The sequence below is a fragment of the Drosophila nasuta genome, chromosome X, assembly GCF_023558535.2.
Source record: "Drosophila nasuta strain 15112-1781.00 chromosome X, ASM2355853v1, whole genome shotgun sequence".
NCBI classification, from domain to species: Eukaryota; Metazoa; Arthropoda; class Insecta; order Diptera; family Drosophilidae; genus Drosophila; species Drosophila nasuta.
The window spans coordinates 26,874,921-26,891,945 of record NC_083459.1 but is presented as its reverse complement, the minus strand read 5'-3'; the positions used below and the strand labels follow the sequence as shown (position 1 = coordinate 26,891,945).

Sequence of the window (17,025 nt, the reverse complement as noted above, 5' to 3'; positions counted from 1 at the left end):
CCAGTTGACAAGTTGAATAGTTCAAATGAGCCTGCACCGTTGAACAGAGAGTTTGTGAAGGGTTGCAAAGAAGCGCGCAATTTGAATTACATATTTAGTCGAACTTAAGAAATGATTGCAATTGAACTTAATTCGTTTTAGGGAACGTGTCTGCAAATTAATTAATTAACGCAATAATGTTCCACAACGTCGTCTTTCAGCATTAAATTTGACTAGCTTTATATGAAATCTGCGCAAAATCGATAGGCCGCACCATTCGATTTCTTACACTGCTGATAACCGTTTCAGTTCGTCGACCTTAGTTTTTGGGCGCCAACCGTTTCGAAATTAACCGCAATTGAAAAGACAAGTTACGTTTTAAATTATCATATCGTTTATATTTACTTATTTACATTATGATTTCAATTTGACAACTGCCTGTTGGTTTTCTTTTCTTGAGTAGCTTAAAACTAAGACTTCGGGTTTCAGTTTCAGTTTGTTTTTTGTTTGTTTTTAATGGTTGTTTTTGTTTTCAATCTTATCTGTTATCCGTTTTCAGTATGTATGTATATAAAAAATACGTACATATCATAATTTTAGGTGTTGTATCTTAGCTATATAGTGTTGTTTGTTGTTATTCTTGTGTTTTTGTTTTGTTTTTGTAATATATGTATGTTCAATTCAGAGCACGCAAACGGAAGTGTACGATTATTAACTGAATAACACAACAAAAAACAACTCTGGCATATATATATACATATATATATATATGTATATATAAATATCATGTATATGTATAATGCATTTATAGTTTACTTTCATTCATGTTTTCCCTAAATAAACGTCCCCGTCATATTTCTATAGTCAGCGTGTGTTGCACTTAAAAATTGTCTAAACAAATGATTCAATTTAATAATAATAATAATAATATATTATATGTATATGTTCGTTTTGTTTTTGTTATTCTTTTGTTTTGCGCTATTTTCATTTCTTTTTTTTAACACTTTCTTTACAAATTCACAACATAATTATTACATAATTATCGTTTTCAATGTTTTTCTCCATTTTTTCTTGTTAAATATATTTTTAATCAATATGTTTGTGTACGCAATTTAATATATATATATATTTATTTATGTTCATAAAAGCGCTAGTATTCATAAATAATAATGATAATAAAAAAAAATACAACAAAAATTGTGTTGAAATTTACAATGTTTAGTGTTGTTGTTGTTTTTGTTGTTACTGAACTGATGTTGTTTTTGTTGTTTGAAATTAACGAACGTTGCTTGAATTTCTCGACTTTATATAGTTTTATTTATATATAATTATATTATGTATACTTTTTGCGTCGACTCTAAAATTTTACAAATCAACAAATTTATTTAAATTAAACAAAAAAATGTGTATTTTACTGAGAAACACAAGTTAACTAAAATGCATTTAAGATTTGTGTTAGTTTTCTTTCATTTCTGGCATCGAAAAACCAAAAAAACAATACAAAAACCAAAAACCAAATTTATATGCATGTGTGTGTGTGTGTGTTATATATTAAAAATGATTTCCAAATGTGTGTGTGATTCCTCTCTCAATCCGTGCACGCGTAGTTGTAGTTGTAGTAGTAGTTGTTGTTGTTGCTGTTTTTGTAGTAGTTGTAGTTGTTGTTGCAGTCAAAAGCTTCTCTCGCTCTCTTCTCTCTTCCTGTTCGCGCTGTCTGTCGTTGTAGTTATCCACTTGGGAAGGGGGTGGAGTTGCTGGTGGTGGTGGTGGTGGGAGGGAGTGGGAGGGAGCTATTCAGTCATTTTGGCACTGCGCTGTCGCACCAGCTTATAGCGACTGTGCAGCACTGGCGATGCGGCTGCGCTGCCTGCGTCGCTGCTCGCTGCAGTGGCTTCGTTGTTGTTGTTGATGATGCTTCTTTTGCGCCCATGGAAGCTAAAGCGTGACGGTCTGGCAACTCTATGCTCTGTTGTTGCCAGTATTCTTGCATTGCTGCTGCTGCTGTGGTTACTGTAGTTCTTGTTGATGTTGTTGTTGTTGTTGGAACGCACAAATCGATATTTGTTGAGTTGTTGTTGTTTTTGGTGTTGCAGTCGTCGACGCCGCTGCTGCTGTTGCTGCTGCTCCTGCAATTGTTGCAGTTCATTTTTCAAGTGCTCTTGCAGACGGCAACTGCGACGTTGCAATACAATTGCCGTTCCTTCTTCTTCTTCATCATCATCGTCCAGCTCCTGGTCGTGCTCCTCTTCGTCCTCTTGCTCCACATTCACCTGCTCTGGTTGCATTGGCGTCCATTGGAGAGTTGTTGTCCCTGTTGTCGTTGTCGTCCTCAATGGTTGTTCTTCCGGTCGCAGCCCAATTTCCGGTTGCGTCTCGGAATCGGAATCCACAACCGGAACTGGAACCGATTCCAGTTCCGTTTGCAAGTGCTGCTGCTCGTTGTGGCGAAGTGTCGTCATTGCGTCGCTGTTGCTGTTAGGCTCCGTCAGCTGCTGTTGCTGTAGTCCAGGTCTCGATATCGATAACGATCTCTGCCTGCATGGCCACGTTATCGGCAGCGGCATCGATCCTCCTCCAAGTCCAAGTCCCAGTCCCATATTCGTCCATTTGTGTCGAGTTTCTTCGTCGGCGTCGGCGTCGGCAGCGACGGCGGCAGCAGCAGCAGACGCCATTGCTGTTTCTACCGCGGCGGCAGACGACGCATTGGGGCGCGTATTTTGCGGCGTGGATTCTGCATATTGTTGCCAGCATTTGGTGGCGGATTGAAGCTGTGAAAATCATCATATCAAAATATTCAATTAATATCACATGCAAACCTACAACCTCCACGAAACGAACACAAATAAAATACGAGACAATGAGAGAGAGAGAGAGAGAGAAAGAGAGGAGCAAAGTTCATAGCAACACATTTTGTATTAACAAAAAAGCTTTCTCATCTCAATGTCTTACAACTAAACACGCACGCTCACGCACTTGTCTCATACAGACACACACACACACACAATCCCCCACGTAGTGGGAGAGGGAGGGGGGATATATATTAAATGAACACACACACACACTCAGATATGTAAATGGCACAACGAAACATGAATATATGGAACATACATGTATGTATGGTATATATGTGTGTGTGTGTGTACGTATGTATGCTTGGTTTGTATGTGCATACAATGTTGTTTTTTATTGTATTTCATATTTCAAATGAATGTTGAAAACAAACAATAATTATAAAAGAAAACATAAACGATGCATAATCAAAACAATTAATTATAATCATTATCATAATTATATCAAGTTATCATTAAAACGTTTAGGAAATGCATTTTGTTATTTGTTCATGTGTGTGTGTTTTTGTGTGGCTGTATGTGTGTGCGTGTATGTCTGCCTGTTTTTCATTTTGTGGTGGGCGGGGGGGCCAAATTAAACAAAAACTCGAACAACTTATCTTTCCACCTTTTCCTCTCACTCTCACACACTCTCTTGGCTCACTCGTATCGATATCGTAGGGAAGCAGCGCGCAGCCAGGAGCAAAGAAGCAACAGCAGATCGTGTTGCTGCTGCTCTGCTCTGTTTGCTGTACTGCGCTAGTGCCATCTCTTTTTTGCACATTACTTACGCGAATATATTGGTTTGCGCAGGCGCTGCGCCGGCATTAAATTGGAACGGAGCGGCGTTTGGCGTTGACTGCAAAAGACATTTTTGGTTTTTGTTTTTAGTGTTTCACAATTTTTGTTTTGGTATTTTTTTTTTTAGGAAGGAATTTTGGTTTATGTTTTTATTTTTGTCGCCAGCACAACAACCTGAAGAGAAAAGCAAGAATATATGCTACGAAATACGCATAACTCTCGACCTTCCTTTTGTTGGTGTTTTTTTTTTTGTGGTTTTGTTATCATTTGCTGCTGCGCTCGTTGTTGGTATTTCGGTGTACATATGTATGTTTGTATGTATGTATTTGTGAAAAGAGATGCGAGAGGATAATGACGATGAGCAGTAAAATCGCTTGGAGCGTTCGATGATTTGTGGTGGGGGGGGGGAAGGTAAACTGCAACTACTTAGATTAGGTGCATATGTGAATGTAGATGTATATGTGATATATGAAAACAAAAAAAATAGAAGAGAGTAAACTGATACTAAAATGTTTGTATGCAATGTAGATGTGTGTGTTTGGGTGTTAATTTCAAACTACTGAGAGCTAAGAGAGAGAGCGAGCAAATTGCAAATTGAGCGCACGTTTCAAGATGGCAACTCGGCATGCAAATTATACTCATAAGAATTAGTAAATCACAACACCGATCGCAAAATTACAATAGTATGTGTATGAAAACTAGCTACAAGTTTTGTTGTTGTTTTTTTTTTTTTGTTAGTATTTATGCATGCTCTCTACGTATGTGAAATGATAAGTGAATAAAAATGTTGATACACATATTTATTTTGGTTTGTGATAGATTCATCAAAATTAACGGTCCATTCATATTTGTTTACCTGCATTTGCTGCGCTGAGCCAGTAAAATTGAACAGTTGAACTGGTTGCTGTTGGTGTTGTTGTTGTTGTTGACCAGCGCCGGCAGCCACATTATCAGTTGTGGACGCCGTGGCGCCAAATTGAAAAAGTCGTTCCGGTGGGGAAAATAACTTCGTTGAACCAACCGAACCCAACACAGCAGTAAAATCGTAGTAGTAGTAGTAGTTGTTGTTGTTGTAATAGTAGTGGTAGTAGTAGTAGTAGTAGTTGTTGTTGTTGTAACATTAATAGCAATAAGTAAAAAAAGTATAGATAAATAAATCGCATTCGTGCCCCGTGCCCAAAAGTTAAACAGAGGTACAGCGAGATAATTGTAAATTGCAAAAATTACATCAAATAATAGAAGAAAGTACAATATAAATAGTTACGTAATATACAGTTTGTTTTGTTTTGTGTGGTTTTCCAATAGTTCAATACAACAAGATGGCGTTTTAGACAGGAAGAAAGAGAGAAAGAGACAGAGAGAGCCGGACAACAATCAACATATGTATTTTTGATTGAGAGATCAATGAAAAGGAGAGAAATAAAACAAGAAAATACAAAATAAGAATTATAATAAATATAATAAAAGGTTATACAATATAGGCTACAAATATCACAATTTGAACATTATCTATTTTTCTTTTTGTTTTTTTTTGTGGAATTTCGAGAGCTAGAGTAGATAATAAAAACACGAACATAGCCAATAGAAAATTTGTCATGCATTAATCGAAACACGCACAATACGAGAACACGGACAGCTGTGTGAAATTATCGATAAACTGCAATTGTCTTCGGTTTGCTTGACTTTTTTGTTGTTTTGACCATCAATCAATATTGAATATCCCGATTTATATATTTCTTCTCCTCAATGATAAATACTTACATCGTTGCCGCCGCCTGTGGAGGCAATTGCCGACGTCGCCGTTGTTGTTGCATTTCCCGTGAAATTAAATGCTGCCGGCTGTGGCGTTGTGCCGCTTGCTGTGAAATTAAACGCTGGCTTCGCAACGCCACCTGGCGCTGGATTTGTTGGCGCAGCACCGAAATTGAAAACGCCCCCTGCCGGCTGCAAATGCCAAAGCCACACAAGTACGACATTGAAAGCGAGCGAGAAAGAGATAGAGAGTTAGTTAGTGTTGCTAAATGCGATAAATCGATATCGATGTTGCATTTACCGTTGCTGCCGCTGTGGCGGCGCCAAAATTGAATGCAGGCTTATCATGTGTGGTTGCTGTCACTGTGGTGACGGCTGCTGCAGTGCTCTGCTGATTGTTGTTGTTGTTGCTGCTGTTGCTAAAGATGTTGGTGAGTGGCGATGCGGCAGCTGCTGAGGAGGCAGCTCCAAATGGATTGCTCACATTGCCAAACACCGCTGACAACGAGCCACCTCCGCCTCCGCCCCCGCCACCGCTCGATGCTGTTGATGCTGCCAAACTAAATGGCGATGGTGTTACAGCATTTGCTGTGCTTGTTGTTGTTGCCGTGTTGCTGCCAAAGCCGCCGCTTGAGAATTGATTGACAGCAGCTGTTGTTGGTGCTGACCAGTTGAAGCTGCTGCTGTTGTTGTTGTTGCTGCTAGTTGTGGTTGCTGTTGCAACTGTTGCTGCTGCAGGTTTGGCACCAAAGCCACCAAATGTGCTGCTGGCGCCAAACGATGTTGTGTTGCTGCCGCTGCTGCTGCCAAAGTTAAACACTCCTGGTGTGGCTGCAGCTGTGTTGCTGCTGCTGCTGCTGTTGAATATGTTGTTGCTGGCACTTGGTGTTGCTGCTGCTGTTGTTTTTGTTGTTGTTGCTGCTGGAGAGCCAAAGAAGAAAGTGCCGCTGCTAGTTGTGGTTGCTGGCGTCGTTGTTGCTGCTGGTGCTGGCGCAGCTGATTGACTGCCAAAGACAAATGCTGCTGGCGCAACTGCTGCAGCAGCGGCAACTGTTGGCGCTGGCTGGCCAAATAATGTTGTTGCAGCTGGTGCAGGAGTTGCTGTAGCTGGTGTTGCTGCTGGGATGGTTGTTGTTGTCGTTGTTGGTTGTGGTTGGCCGAAACTGAATATGGGTGCAGCGGGCTTCAAGCTGTTGCTGCTGCTGCTGTTGGTGGCGGTAGTGGTTGTGTTGCTCGTGGAGCTGCTGCTGCTGTTGTTGCTGCTGGACACGGCTGGAGTGGCTGTAAAGGAGCCAAAGCTAAACAGTTTGTTGCCAGTTGAAGTAGCAGCAGGCGTTGTGGTTGCTGTTGTTGTTGTTGCAGATGCAGCTACTGGTGCGCCAAATGCAAATGTTGCTGGTTTCGTTGCTGGTGTTGCTGCTGGAGCAGCTGCAACTGGTGCAAAGAGTCCCAAGCCGATGCTGGATGTCGCCGGTGCCTTGCTGCTAACCGGCGCAGTCAGGTCCGCTGCCTCGGCTGCTGGTTTTGTTGCTGCTGCTGTTGCTAGTGTTGTTGTTGCTGGTGTCGTGGTTGCTGTTGTTGCTTGGGATTCGCTCAATTTGAAGCTCACTGTTTTGCTTGGCGTTGTTTCGGCGCCAAACTTGAAGCCAGTTGCTGCTGGCGCAGCTGCTGCTGAGGTGTTGAATGTTGTCGGTGCCGTTAAAGCGGATTTCGTTGCAATGGTTGTTGGCTTATCGGCAACACCGGTGCCTGCTGCGGCAGCAAAGCCAAACTTGAATGGGGCGCTTATTGTCGAAGCTGTTGCTGCTGTTGCTGGAGCTGCAACCACGGTGGTTGCTGCTGCTGTTGCTGCTGCTGGCTTATTGGCGAATCCAAACATAAATTTGGGCGCAGCTGCAGCACCGCTGTTGCTGCTGTTGAGTGAGGCAGCCGCAGCAGCATCGTCAGCACTTGTGCCGGGCTTCTGTTGCTCACAGCAAATGCATTTGTTGCGTCCCACATCGTTCTGAGCGGTGCACACTTCGCATGTCCAGCTGCTCGACTTTTGTGCTGCAATCAGTTGCTGGAAACCAGCATCGGGCTTAGGTGTTGCTGCTGTTGTTGTTGTTGCTTCTGGTTTGCTGGCAAAGCCAAACTTAAAGTTGCTGCTGCTGCTGCTGTTGTTGCTGGCACTCGATTTGGGATTTGGCGTTTCGCAGGCGACGCATTTGCTGGCGCTGCTTTGATTGCTGACCATGCAAGTGTCACAACTCCACGTGTTTGCCTTTGGTTTGAAGGCATCGCCAAAGCCAATTCCGCTGCTGGAAGTTTGAAAAGCATTGCTGCTGCTGCTGTTGTTGTTGCTGCTGTTGCTGCTGGCCTTTGGGTTGGGCGTCTCGCAGGCTAAACATTTTGTGGCGCTGCTTGGATTGCTCACCATGCAAGTGTCGCAACTCCACGTGTTCGCTTTGGGCTTGAAAGCATCGCCAAAGCCAATTCCGCTGGTTGTTTGAAATACGTTGCTGGTTGCTGGAGGAGCTGCTGTTGCTGCTGCTGATGTTTTGCGTGGCGTTTCGCAGGCAACGCATTTACTAACATCCGATTTGTTGGACACCATGCAAGCATCACATTCCCAATTGCCCGCCGGCTGCTTGAAACGATCCGCAAAGCCGCTAAAACCCGTTGAAGCTGAACCTGAAGCTGGCATTGAAATATTCGTTGCAATTGGGGCAGCTGCTGTTGGTGGCTTGGCTTTCGGTTTGGCTGTGTCGCAGGCAATGCACTTGCTTAGCTCCTGCTTGTTGCGCACCATGCACGCATCGCATTCCCATTCGCTGGCCGACTTTTTGAACTGATCGCCAAAGCCAGCGAAGCCGGTTAAATTTACATTCAATGCAGATGTTGTTGCTGTTGCTTCTGTTGTTGTTGCTGCTGCTGTTGCTGCTGGTTTCTTGGGCAGCAACACATCGAGCACACTGCCGCTGGTCTTCAGGCTGCGATCGCCATTCAATTGCTGCTGTGGCTTCGCTTGTGATTGCACCTGCAACTGTTGCTGTTGCTCCAATGTTGCTGGCGGCGTAAAGCGGAAATTTGGCTTGGCACGCTTGATGGGAACGGGAGCATCATCGCCATTGTTGGAGCCTTCTTCGCTGCACTGCAATTCCAAAGGCGCATCAAACTCATACTGTCGCTTGCTGTTGTTACTGTTTGTGACAGCAACTGTTGCTGCTGCTGCTGCTGATGTGACGACTGCTGTTGCTGTTGATGGTTGTGCAGCGACTGCTGTTGGAGTTGGTTTTGGTGGCGGTGCGAATGTCAAATCGAATTTGGGCTCGCTGGCCATGCTGGGGAAACGTATCTCGGGCAAATCGATGGCTGGCGGTGGCAACTCTTCGTCCTGGATGCGTGTATCCTTGCGCGATTGCTGCAGCAAACGTGTGCGCATCTTGTTCGTATGCGTCTTGGCAGCATTCGAGTTGTTGGCCGCATTGTTGTTGTTGTTGTTGTTGCTGCTGTTTGTTGTGGGCAACAAGCGTGTAGTTTTTTGCGTTGATTGCTGTTGCTGTTGCGATGATTGCTGCTGCTGCTGCTGCGACTGTGATTGCTGCTGTTGCTGACGCACGCTGGGCGCTGGCACACGTTGCATGCGTCGACGCTCGAGGAGTTGCATCATCGTTGGCACCAACAGCTTGGAACTATTACGCGTCACATCCTGGTCGGCAGTAATATTATTATTGGTAATATTGTTGTTGTTGTTGTTGTGCAGCTTATAGGCCATGGGATAGGAATACGGTTTGTTCGACGCATGTCGATTGCGCTGCTGCTGATGCTCACGCAATGTGCTGCCCATCTTCTTGGCATCCATCAGCGGTGTCGTGTGATTCTCCAGCAGATTCAATATCCGCTGCGCTGTCAACGACAATCCGCTGGCCACATCTGACGGAATGCCACCAACTCCAGTATTATTATTATTGTTGTTGTTGTTGTTGTTGCTATTCGTAATGTTGGGTCGCATCTCGACCGGATTCATGCTGTAATTGAGGCTACTAATGCAACGGGCACTGCTGCTGATGCTGTCGCTGTTCGATGGCGCCGGCGAACTTCCGCCCGAATTGATGATGGCCAAATTGCCCTGACTAAAGTAACGATTGTTTGCCGCACTCCCGCCAAACGCCGTTGGCCCCTTGTAGAACGGCGATCCGACCATTGTCGACGAGCAACTGCTGCTCAACAAACGGCTGTCGCTCAACGCTGAGGTGCTGCCATAGATGGAGGCATTGAAACGTCGACGATTGTTTAACGAATTCAACGATAATGTCGAGTTGTGATGCGGCGGTGTGCCGGCATTTGAATTGAACACCGATTTACGGCTCTGCAGATTGCCATAGAATAGTAGATTGCTGTTGTTGTTAATGTTGTTGTTGCTGCTGTTGTTGATGTTGTTGTTGTGCGTGCGTAGACCAGCTTGACTTTCATTGCTCTCGCATTCGGAATGCGAATCAGCTGCAACTCCTCCTCCTCGCTTGGCATTGATAACATTATTATTATTGTTGATGTTGGTCTCTTGACGTGTTGTTGTCTGAGGTTGTTGCTGTTGCGAGTCCACCTCGCTGATGGGCGAACAAGTGCGCCAGTTAGGACCACGATGTTGTTGTTGCTGTTGTTGTCCCAGCAGCGACAAACGCTTGTAGCTGGGCAGCAAAGTTTCGCGGCGTTCAGTCATTGGCGGTATGTTCAACGAACGTCTCGAGCTGTGGCATCCACAAAACCACCAAAAAAAAAGGGGGGGAAAAGTATAAAGTGAAAGGAATTCTTTGCAATCCAAAAAAACAATCAAATCAAAGCTCACCTCATCGGCAGATCTCCGCTGGTGGCGACAGCTGCCTCGTTGCTCGGTCCGGCGGCGGCGGCTAAGAAATTAAAGGCGGGCTCACGCTGACGTTGCTGTTGCTGTGGTTGATGCTGCTGCTGCTGTTGACGATTTGTGGACGCATGACGCAGCATTGCATCGCTGACAGCGGGCGTGGAGGCGTGAAGCGGTGGACGACGCCGTTGGGCGCTAAACTGAGGACTAAACGTCACTTCCGATTGCTGTAAATAAAGTTTTTCATTAGTTGAAGTTGCAAATAAAGCTAAACTAACCAGAAATATTGCCTGTTCTTTTCTAATCTGCATAGCAACCTAGTTTTTCTCTTTTTTGCAGATTAAGTTGACACTTTGCTCAATTCGCAGCTGCTCATCTTCACAATTCTCTGAGTACAATATCTTCATTAATACAACAACATTTTGATGCACATAAAACTTGAATGCCGTCAAAAGTCTGTCCTCCAATATAGCTTTACATATTCCAAAATTACTTAGCACAAATTTAAAGGACATCTTAAGGATAAGACAGAATATGTGCAGCTTAATACAGATCATGATTATCGAATTCTTTTTGACACATTAAGTTGATCACATATTGAAAATCTCTTGGCACATCTTTAAGCTACATTTCATACACATTAAGTTGATCACATATTGGAAATCTCTTAGCACATCTTTAAGCTAAATTTCTTAAGATTTACAGCTCATTAAATTGCCTACACATCGAGTCCACTTTAAACTTCTTCCTTACCTCGAGACGCTTGCGTTTTGCCGCCGGCTGTTGCGTTGACGAACGATTCGATAGCAGCTGCTGCTGTGGATGTTGCTGATAGTTGTGCTGATCATCGTGGTCCAGCTGCTGCTGCTGCTGCTGTTGCTGCTGCTCATCGTCATCCTCGTCGTCGAGGTCCTCATCGTCGTCATCATCATCGTAGGGACGCGTCCAAATCTTATGGGCACCTCCTTTATTCCCGCTACGCAACATGTTATTCACATTGTATTCACAGCGACGCGTCTGCTCATCTTCGGCGGCCAAATCGTGTTCGGCAATATTATCCGCAAGCTGGACTTCCTCCTCATTCAAATCCTGTGCATCATCGATAATATCGGGCGCATCATCCGCATCCAATTCGATGCGACGCCGGCTGCGTTTACGTTTCCCAGTCAATGTGCTGCCGCCATTCTGTTGTTGTTGTTGCTGCTGTTGCGATGTTGGCGATTGATCCAGTCGAGAGGCGGCAGCAGCGTTGCCATCGGTTGTGGGTGAAAACCATTTGCCCAATGAAGTGGGAAATATCGAGGAGACGCGTAGCTTCACCTTGCCCATAATGGACTGCAAATTGGGAATGCAAAAGAAGGTAAAAAAGAGATGTTGTTGTTGCTACTGCATCTGTTTAAGCTGAAGCTGTACTCACGTTGTTGTTGCTGGACGCCGCCTCATTTGTGAGTTTTATTGGCGTCTGTTGTTGTTGCTCCGGCGATTGTGGCGGCGTTTGTTGTTGTTGCTGTTCATGTTGCAATTGCTGTTGGCCATCCTCATATGTGGACATTATTGGATTTTATGCCGGTCGCTGTTTCAATCAAACAACGAACAAACGAGCGAAAGAAAAGAAAAACAACAACGCACGTCAAATGCAACAATGCACGCACACACACACACACACGCGCAGTCAACTCACATGCACATGCACACAGTCGGTCGCAAAACGACAAATTCAATGCAAAACGGCCACACTGTTGCCTCTCTTTGCCTAAATATATATATATATATATGTGTGTGTGTCACTCGCGCGTGAGTTTCGATGTGTGTCTGTGTGTGTGTTTCACAACGAGGTTCCAACACACGCGGCGCTCGCTCTCTTTGCTGCTGCTTGCTCTCAAGATTTTGCTGCTGGACCAACACCAATTTGCACTTTGGCGCCCGATCGTTGAGTTTCTTCTTCTCGATTTTGTTTTTTTTTTGGTTTTTGTAGTCTGTTTAGACTTGAAAACACTGAAATTGTGTGTGGCCTTGCTTTGCTTGCTGCTAATGAGAACGAAGAAGACAAATATTGTATGTTGATTTTCGAAAAGTTTCGTAAATGACAAAAATGTTGGCTTGGGAAATTGCTAATCTGTGTGCGTGTGAGTGTGCATATATATATAGGCATGCACACACATACATACATCTGCATGTACATAAGTAAGCCACGCCGCCACCTTCGGCAGCCGCTTCCACACTCACACTCACACACATACGCACACTCACTCACACACACACTTACCCCTTCCACTAGTGGGCTGTTATTGCTTTTTTAGTGCATTGCACGCCGCGCGCGCGTCTTTTGTCTTTGCTTTAAAACACACAGCCGTCTTTCTTACGCTCGCTCCTCACCACACACAGCTTGCCCACCGACTGACTGTAGTTTTTCTTTCTTTTTTTTTTTTTTTTATTAAGTGTATATATATGTATGTATATATTTCTTTTTTTTTGTTGTTGGTCTCTTGTCTTTTTGCTCTTTCGCAATTCGCTTGCGTTTTTTTTTTATTTTATTACACACACGCACACACACACTGTGAAACTGACATCAACGTCGCGTTGCGGTCGAACTATGCGTCGCCATCATCATCTTCATCAGCAACATCATCATCAACGTACTTTGCATTCGGCAACTGCCATATATATGTATATGAATGTATAAAAAAAAATATGTAGATATATAACTAACGCACACACGACGCACGACCACGATTTCCACTTGAATTTTGTGCTGCGTTTATTGCAACGTAGCTACGTTTGCTAGCCTAGCACATATTTGCTGTGTGTGTGTTGATTAATTAACTTTGTTTTAATTTCGCACATTAACAAAATATAAACTGAGGGCGAAAAAAGCACGATTTGGAAAACGCGTGTGCCAGGTGCGACGAGTAGCGGATAGTCATGCAGCGAGCGGCGAGTGGCGAACGACGAGAAAAAAAATGGCGCCGATATCTCAGTGTGCGGCCAATTTGTCTCGAAATGTTTTTCAACACTGCACTTGGTATTGCAAATTTGAAACAATTAATTCCAAATAATAGCACTTTTATAAGTTGTTGCACTTCGAGTGCATTTGGTTATTTTATTTTTAAATTAATAGCTTACATACATTAGTACTGGTATTGTAAAAATGCAGCATAAAGTGTTATCAAATGTAATCGATTCAAATTGTAGTAGCGATAAAGCAACGCATCTAACGAAAACTATTTACGTAATTCAAATTTATTTGAAATTTTCATTGTATTTTAGTGTGCGAACCATTTTGTGCGAAATTATACATATTACAAAAATTTATAAACAAATTTTTCATAAAATTTGTCAATATCGCATAGAATATCGATAGAATACAGTCGCAACAAAATTCGAAGTTAATCGATTATTCGATTTCATTCGAACTTAAAAGTTATATTTTTGGCATTAAACGTTGCGCGCGTCGTCAATTCGGTTGTGTCTGTTGCCTCTGCATAATCATTTCAATCACAAGTACAACATGTCAAAGCCTGCGTACAAAGTTGGTAAGTTATAAATAAAATCATTGCCCATCTCTTCTCCTGTCGGTGTGTGCCGGCAACAAAACAGGCGCATATTGAAGTAAACGCACGCAACACACACACACACATGCACATGCATAGTCTTGTATTTGGCGCACATGTGTTTTATTTTATTTTTTTTTGTGTGTGTGGTGCCTTAGGTTAAAGCACGTTGTTGCCGTGCACATATTGAAAATGCTTTTGCACCCTAATCGTTGTTTATGTTGCTAATGATAATCTTATCACTTTTGCGACGACACGTTTAGCCGATATCAGTCTCGCCGAATGGGGACGCAAGGCGATCATCATTGCGGAGAATGAGATGCCCGGTCTGATGGCGTGCCGCAAGAAGTACGGACCATCCAAGATCCTGAAGGGCGCCCGCATCACCGGCTGCCTCCACATGACCGTCCAGACGGCCGTGCTCATCGAGACCCTCGTCGAGCTTGGCGCTGAGGTAAATACAACCATCATCTTGGCTTTATCATTATTGTCTTCTTATACCCGGTAGTAAGCAGTGTAACAGGGTATAACAACACCTTGTTATAAAGGATGTATCACAGTAGAAAACATACCCCCTTAAAATATTTGTTTAACATGCTGTAAACATATTTTCCTATCGGGTTTTCTGTCTATCCGCTTGTATTTACTTTGATATCTTTGAAACCATATGTGTTGGAGCTTTCCAATTTTTTGGCAATATTCGTATGGAGGCCTCGCAGCTTAAATTTGGTGTTACATTTTTTTTTAGCCCCCTAGAAACTCTTAAAATTGGTCAAGTTTGTGTCCGTCCTTCCGCTTGCTCTATCAGCTGTATCTCAGAGATTATAAGAGCTAGAACATTCAAATTTATTGTCAATTTTTTCTTATTTTGCAGTCCTTCAAACCCATCAAAAAACGCATTGTCATGTCCGTCTCTCCGTGTGTTGTTTTCAAATTATGCCACGCCCCCAGCTAGCCTTTAAAGATTAAGATTAGAATTTCAGCAGTATTCAAATGTAAACTAGTCAACAATATAAACCACAAAAGGGCATCCGATTGTGGTTGTTTTTACAATTGTTATTTATCTGCTCATCATTGTTTTTGACAAAACACTTCGGGGGGTCGCAATCGAGTTCAAGGCGATGGCGATAACGATAATCTAAGCGTAAGTGTGTTTTGTGGTGGGGTCAACGAGGCCAGGCCGAAGACTTCCATTGATATGCTAAGCTGTTCATTGACTTTCTAACTGAAAAGAAAGATGTTTTGACCTAACAACTGCTATCAACTACCTAACTTGACAACTGCTATCAAATACATAACTTGATAACAATTGCTATCAACTACCTGGCGTGTGTTCTGTGGTGGGGTCAACGAAGCCAGACCGAATAATTCCATTGATATGCTAAGATGTTTGCTGACATTCTAAGTGAAATAAAAGATGTCTTGACCTGACGGCTGCTATCAACTACCTTACTTGACAACTGCTATCAAATACTTAACAATTGCTATCAACTACCTGGCGTGTGTTTTGTGGTGGGGTCAACGAGGCCAGGCCGAAGACTTCCATTGATATGCTAAGCTGTTCATTGACTTTCTAACTGAAAAGAAAGATGTTTTGACCTAACAACTGCTATCAAATACCTAACTTGACAACTGCTATCAAATACTTAACAATTGCTATCAACTACCTGGCGTGTGTTTTGTGGTGGGGTCAACGAGGCCAGGCCGAAGACTTCCATTGATATGCTAAGCTGTTGACTTCATAAGTGAAAAAAAGATGTCTTGACCTGACGGCTGCTATCAACTACCTTACTTGACAACTGTTATCAATTACCTACAACCTCACAGGTTCAATGGTCCAGCTGCAACATATTCAGCACACAGGATCATGCTGCTGCCGCAATTGCTGCCACCGGTGTGCCCGTCTATGCGTGGAAGGGCGAAACCGATGAGGAATACTTGTGGTGCATTGAGCAGACTTTGGTCTTTCCCGATGGCCAGCCCCTGAACATGATTCTTGATGATGGCGGTGATCTGACCAATTTGGTGCACGAACGTTTCCCCGATTACCTCAAGGGCATTAAGGGACTCAGCGAGGAGACCACCACTGGTGTCCACAATCTGTACAAAATGTTCAAAGAGGGACGCTTGGGTGTGCCCGCTATCAATGTGAACGATTCGGTCACCAAGGTAAAGTCGAGGCGGCTGCTTCAGCTTCAAAATGATGCAATGTTTGCAACTAATTTCGTTTTCTTTTGGTGCAGAGCAAATTCGATAATCTCTATGGATGCCGCGAATCGCTGATCGATGGCATCAAGCGGGCCACAGATGTGATGATCGCTGGCAAGGTTTGCTGCGTCGCTGGCTACGGTGATGTGGGCAAGGGTTGCGCCCAGGCCTTGAAGGGCTTTGGCGGTCGTGTGATTGTCACCGAAATCGATCCCATCAATGCGCTGCAGGCAGCCATGGAAGGCTATGAGGTGACCACCATGGAGGAGGCCAGCAAGGAGGCTTCCATCTATGTGACAACAACTGGTTGTCGTGACATCATCACCGCCGAGCATCTCTTGAATATGCCCGACGATTCGATTGTGTGCAACATTGGACACTTTGATTGCGAAATCGATGTCGATTGGCTGAACAACAATGCCAAGGAGAAGGTGAATGTGAAGCCACAAGTGGATCGCTATACGATGGCCAATGGTCGTCACATCATTCTGCTCGCCGAGGGACGTCTGGTGAACTTGGGCTGTGCTCATGGTCATCCCAGTTTTGTCATGTCCAATTCGTTCACCAACCAAGTGCTCGCCCAAATCGAACTGTGGACCAAATCGGCGCAGTATGCCGTTGGTGTCCATGTGCTGCCCAAGCTGCTCGACGAGGAGGTGGCCAGTCTGCATCTGGAGAAGTTGGGCGTCAAGCTCACCAAGTTGTCGGAGAAGCAGGCCGCTTATTTGGGTGTGCCCCAGACGGGTCCCTTCAAGCCCGATCACTACAGATACTAAGACAGTAGTCGCTGTTCAAATATGTTAACTGCATGTTCTTTTGCATTTTCTTAAGCTTTAATAAAAAAAAACAAAACAAATATAATTGGATGTGATTTAAATGTTATTTGATTTTTAATCTACATAGGTTTTTATTATTTTATTTATTTATCTTTAAACTTGTTTAAATACTATTGAAAGAGAAAGGATTTTGAAAAAGCGTTAAAATTTAATGCTTTACATTTCATGTTAAATAACCAGTGCTGTAAATTAACCGGCACTGTTATTTAACATGTGCTGTTAATTAA

The 17,025-nt window shown here is 43.6% G+C and overlaps 2 protein-coding genes across 5 annotated transcripts; one reads left to right on the top strand and one right to left on the bottom strand.

The window, feature by feature from the left end:
* Positions 1-1,090: 1,090 nt before the first annotated feature.
* Positions 1,091-13,134, bottom strand: LOC132797399 (nuclear pore complex protein Nup153). 4 transcript variants are annotated; one of them, XM_060809161.1, is made up of 9 exons: positions 12,470-13,134; positions 11,621-12,231; positions 10,957-11,538; positions 10,189-10,430; positions 5,662-10,090; positions 5,370-5,552; positions 4,465-4,614; positions 3,599-3,666; positions 2,529-2,747 (listed from the first exon to the last, which is right to left on the bottom strand). In XM_060809161.1, exons 2-9 carry the CDS (start codon positions 11,753-11,755, stop codon positions 2,660-2,662), a joined length of 5,877 nt encoding a protein of 1,958 aa, XP_060665144.1. In that variant the 5' UTR covers positions 11,756-12,231; positions 12,470-13,134; the 3' UTR covers positions 2,529-2,659. The 4 variants fall into 4 exon arrangements, with proteins under 4 accessions (XP_060665142.1, XP_060665143.1, XP_060665144.1 ...); XM_060809159.1 differs by lacking the exon at positions 3,599-3,666 and having other exon boundaries at positions 1,091-2,747; XM_060809160.1 differs by lacking the exon at positions 3,599-3,666 and having other exon boundaries at positions 1,091-2,747; positions 11,621-12,228.
* A 443-nt stretch (positions 13,135-13,577) lies between these two features.
* On the top strand, positions 13,578-16,839 carry LOC132796271 (adenosylhomocysteinase). Its single transcript, XM_060807378.1, has 4 exons — positions 13,578-13,736; positions 14,018-14,208; positions 15,582-15,923; positions 15,998-16,839. The coding sequence occupies exons 1-4, from the start codon at positions 13,712-13,714 to the stop codon at positions 16,736-16,738; spliced, it is 1,299 nt and encodes a 432-aa protein (XP_060663361.1). The 5' UTR covers positions 13,578-13,711; the 3' UTR covers positions 16,739-16,839.
* Positions 16,840-17,025: the final 186 nt, after the last annotated feature.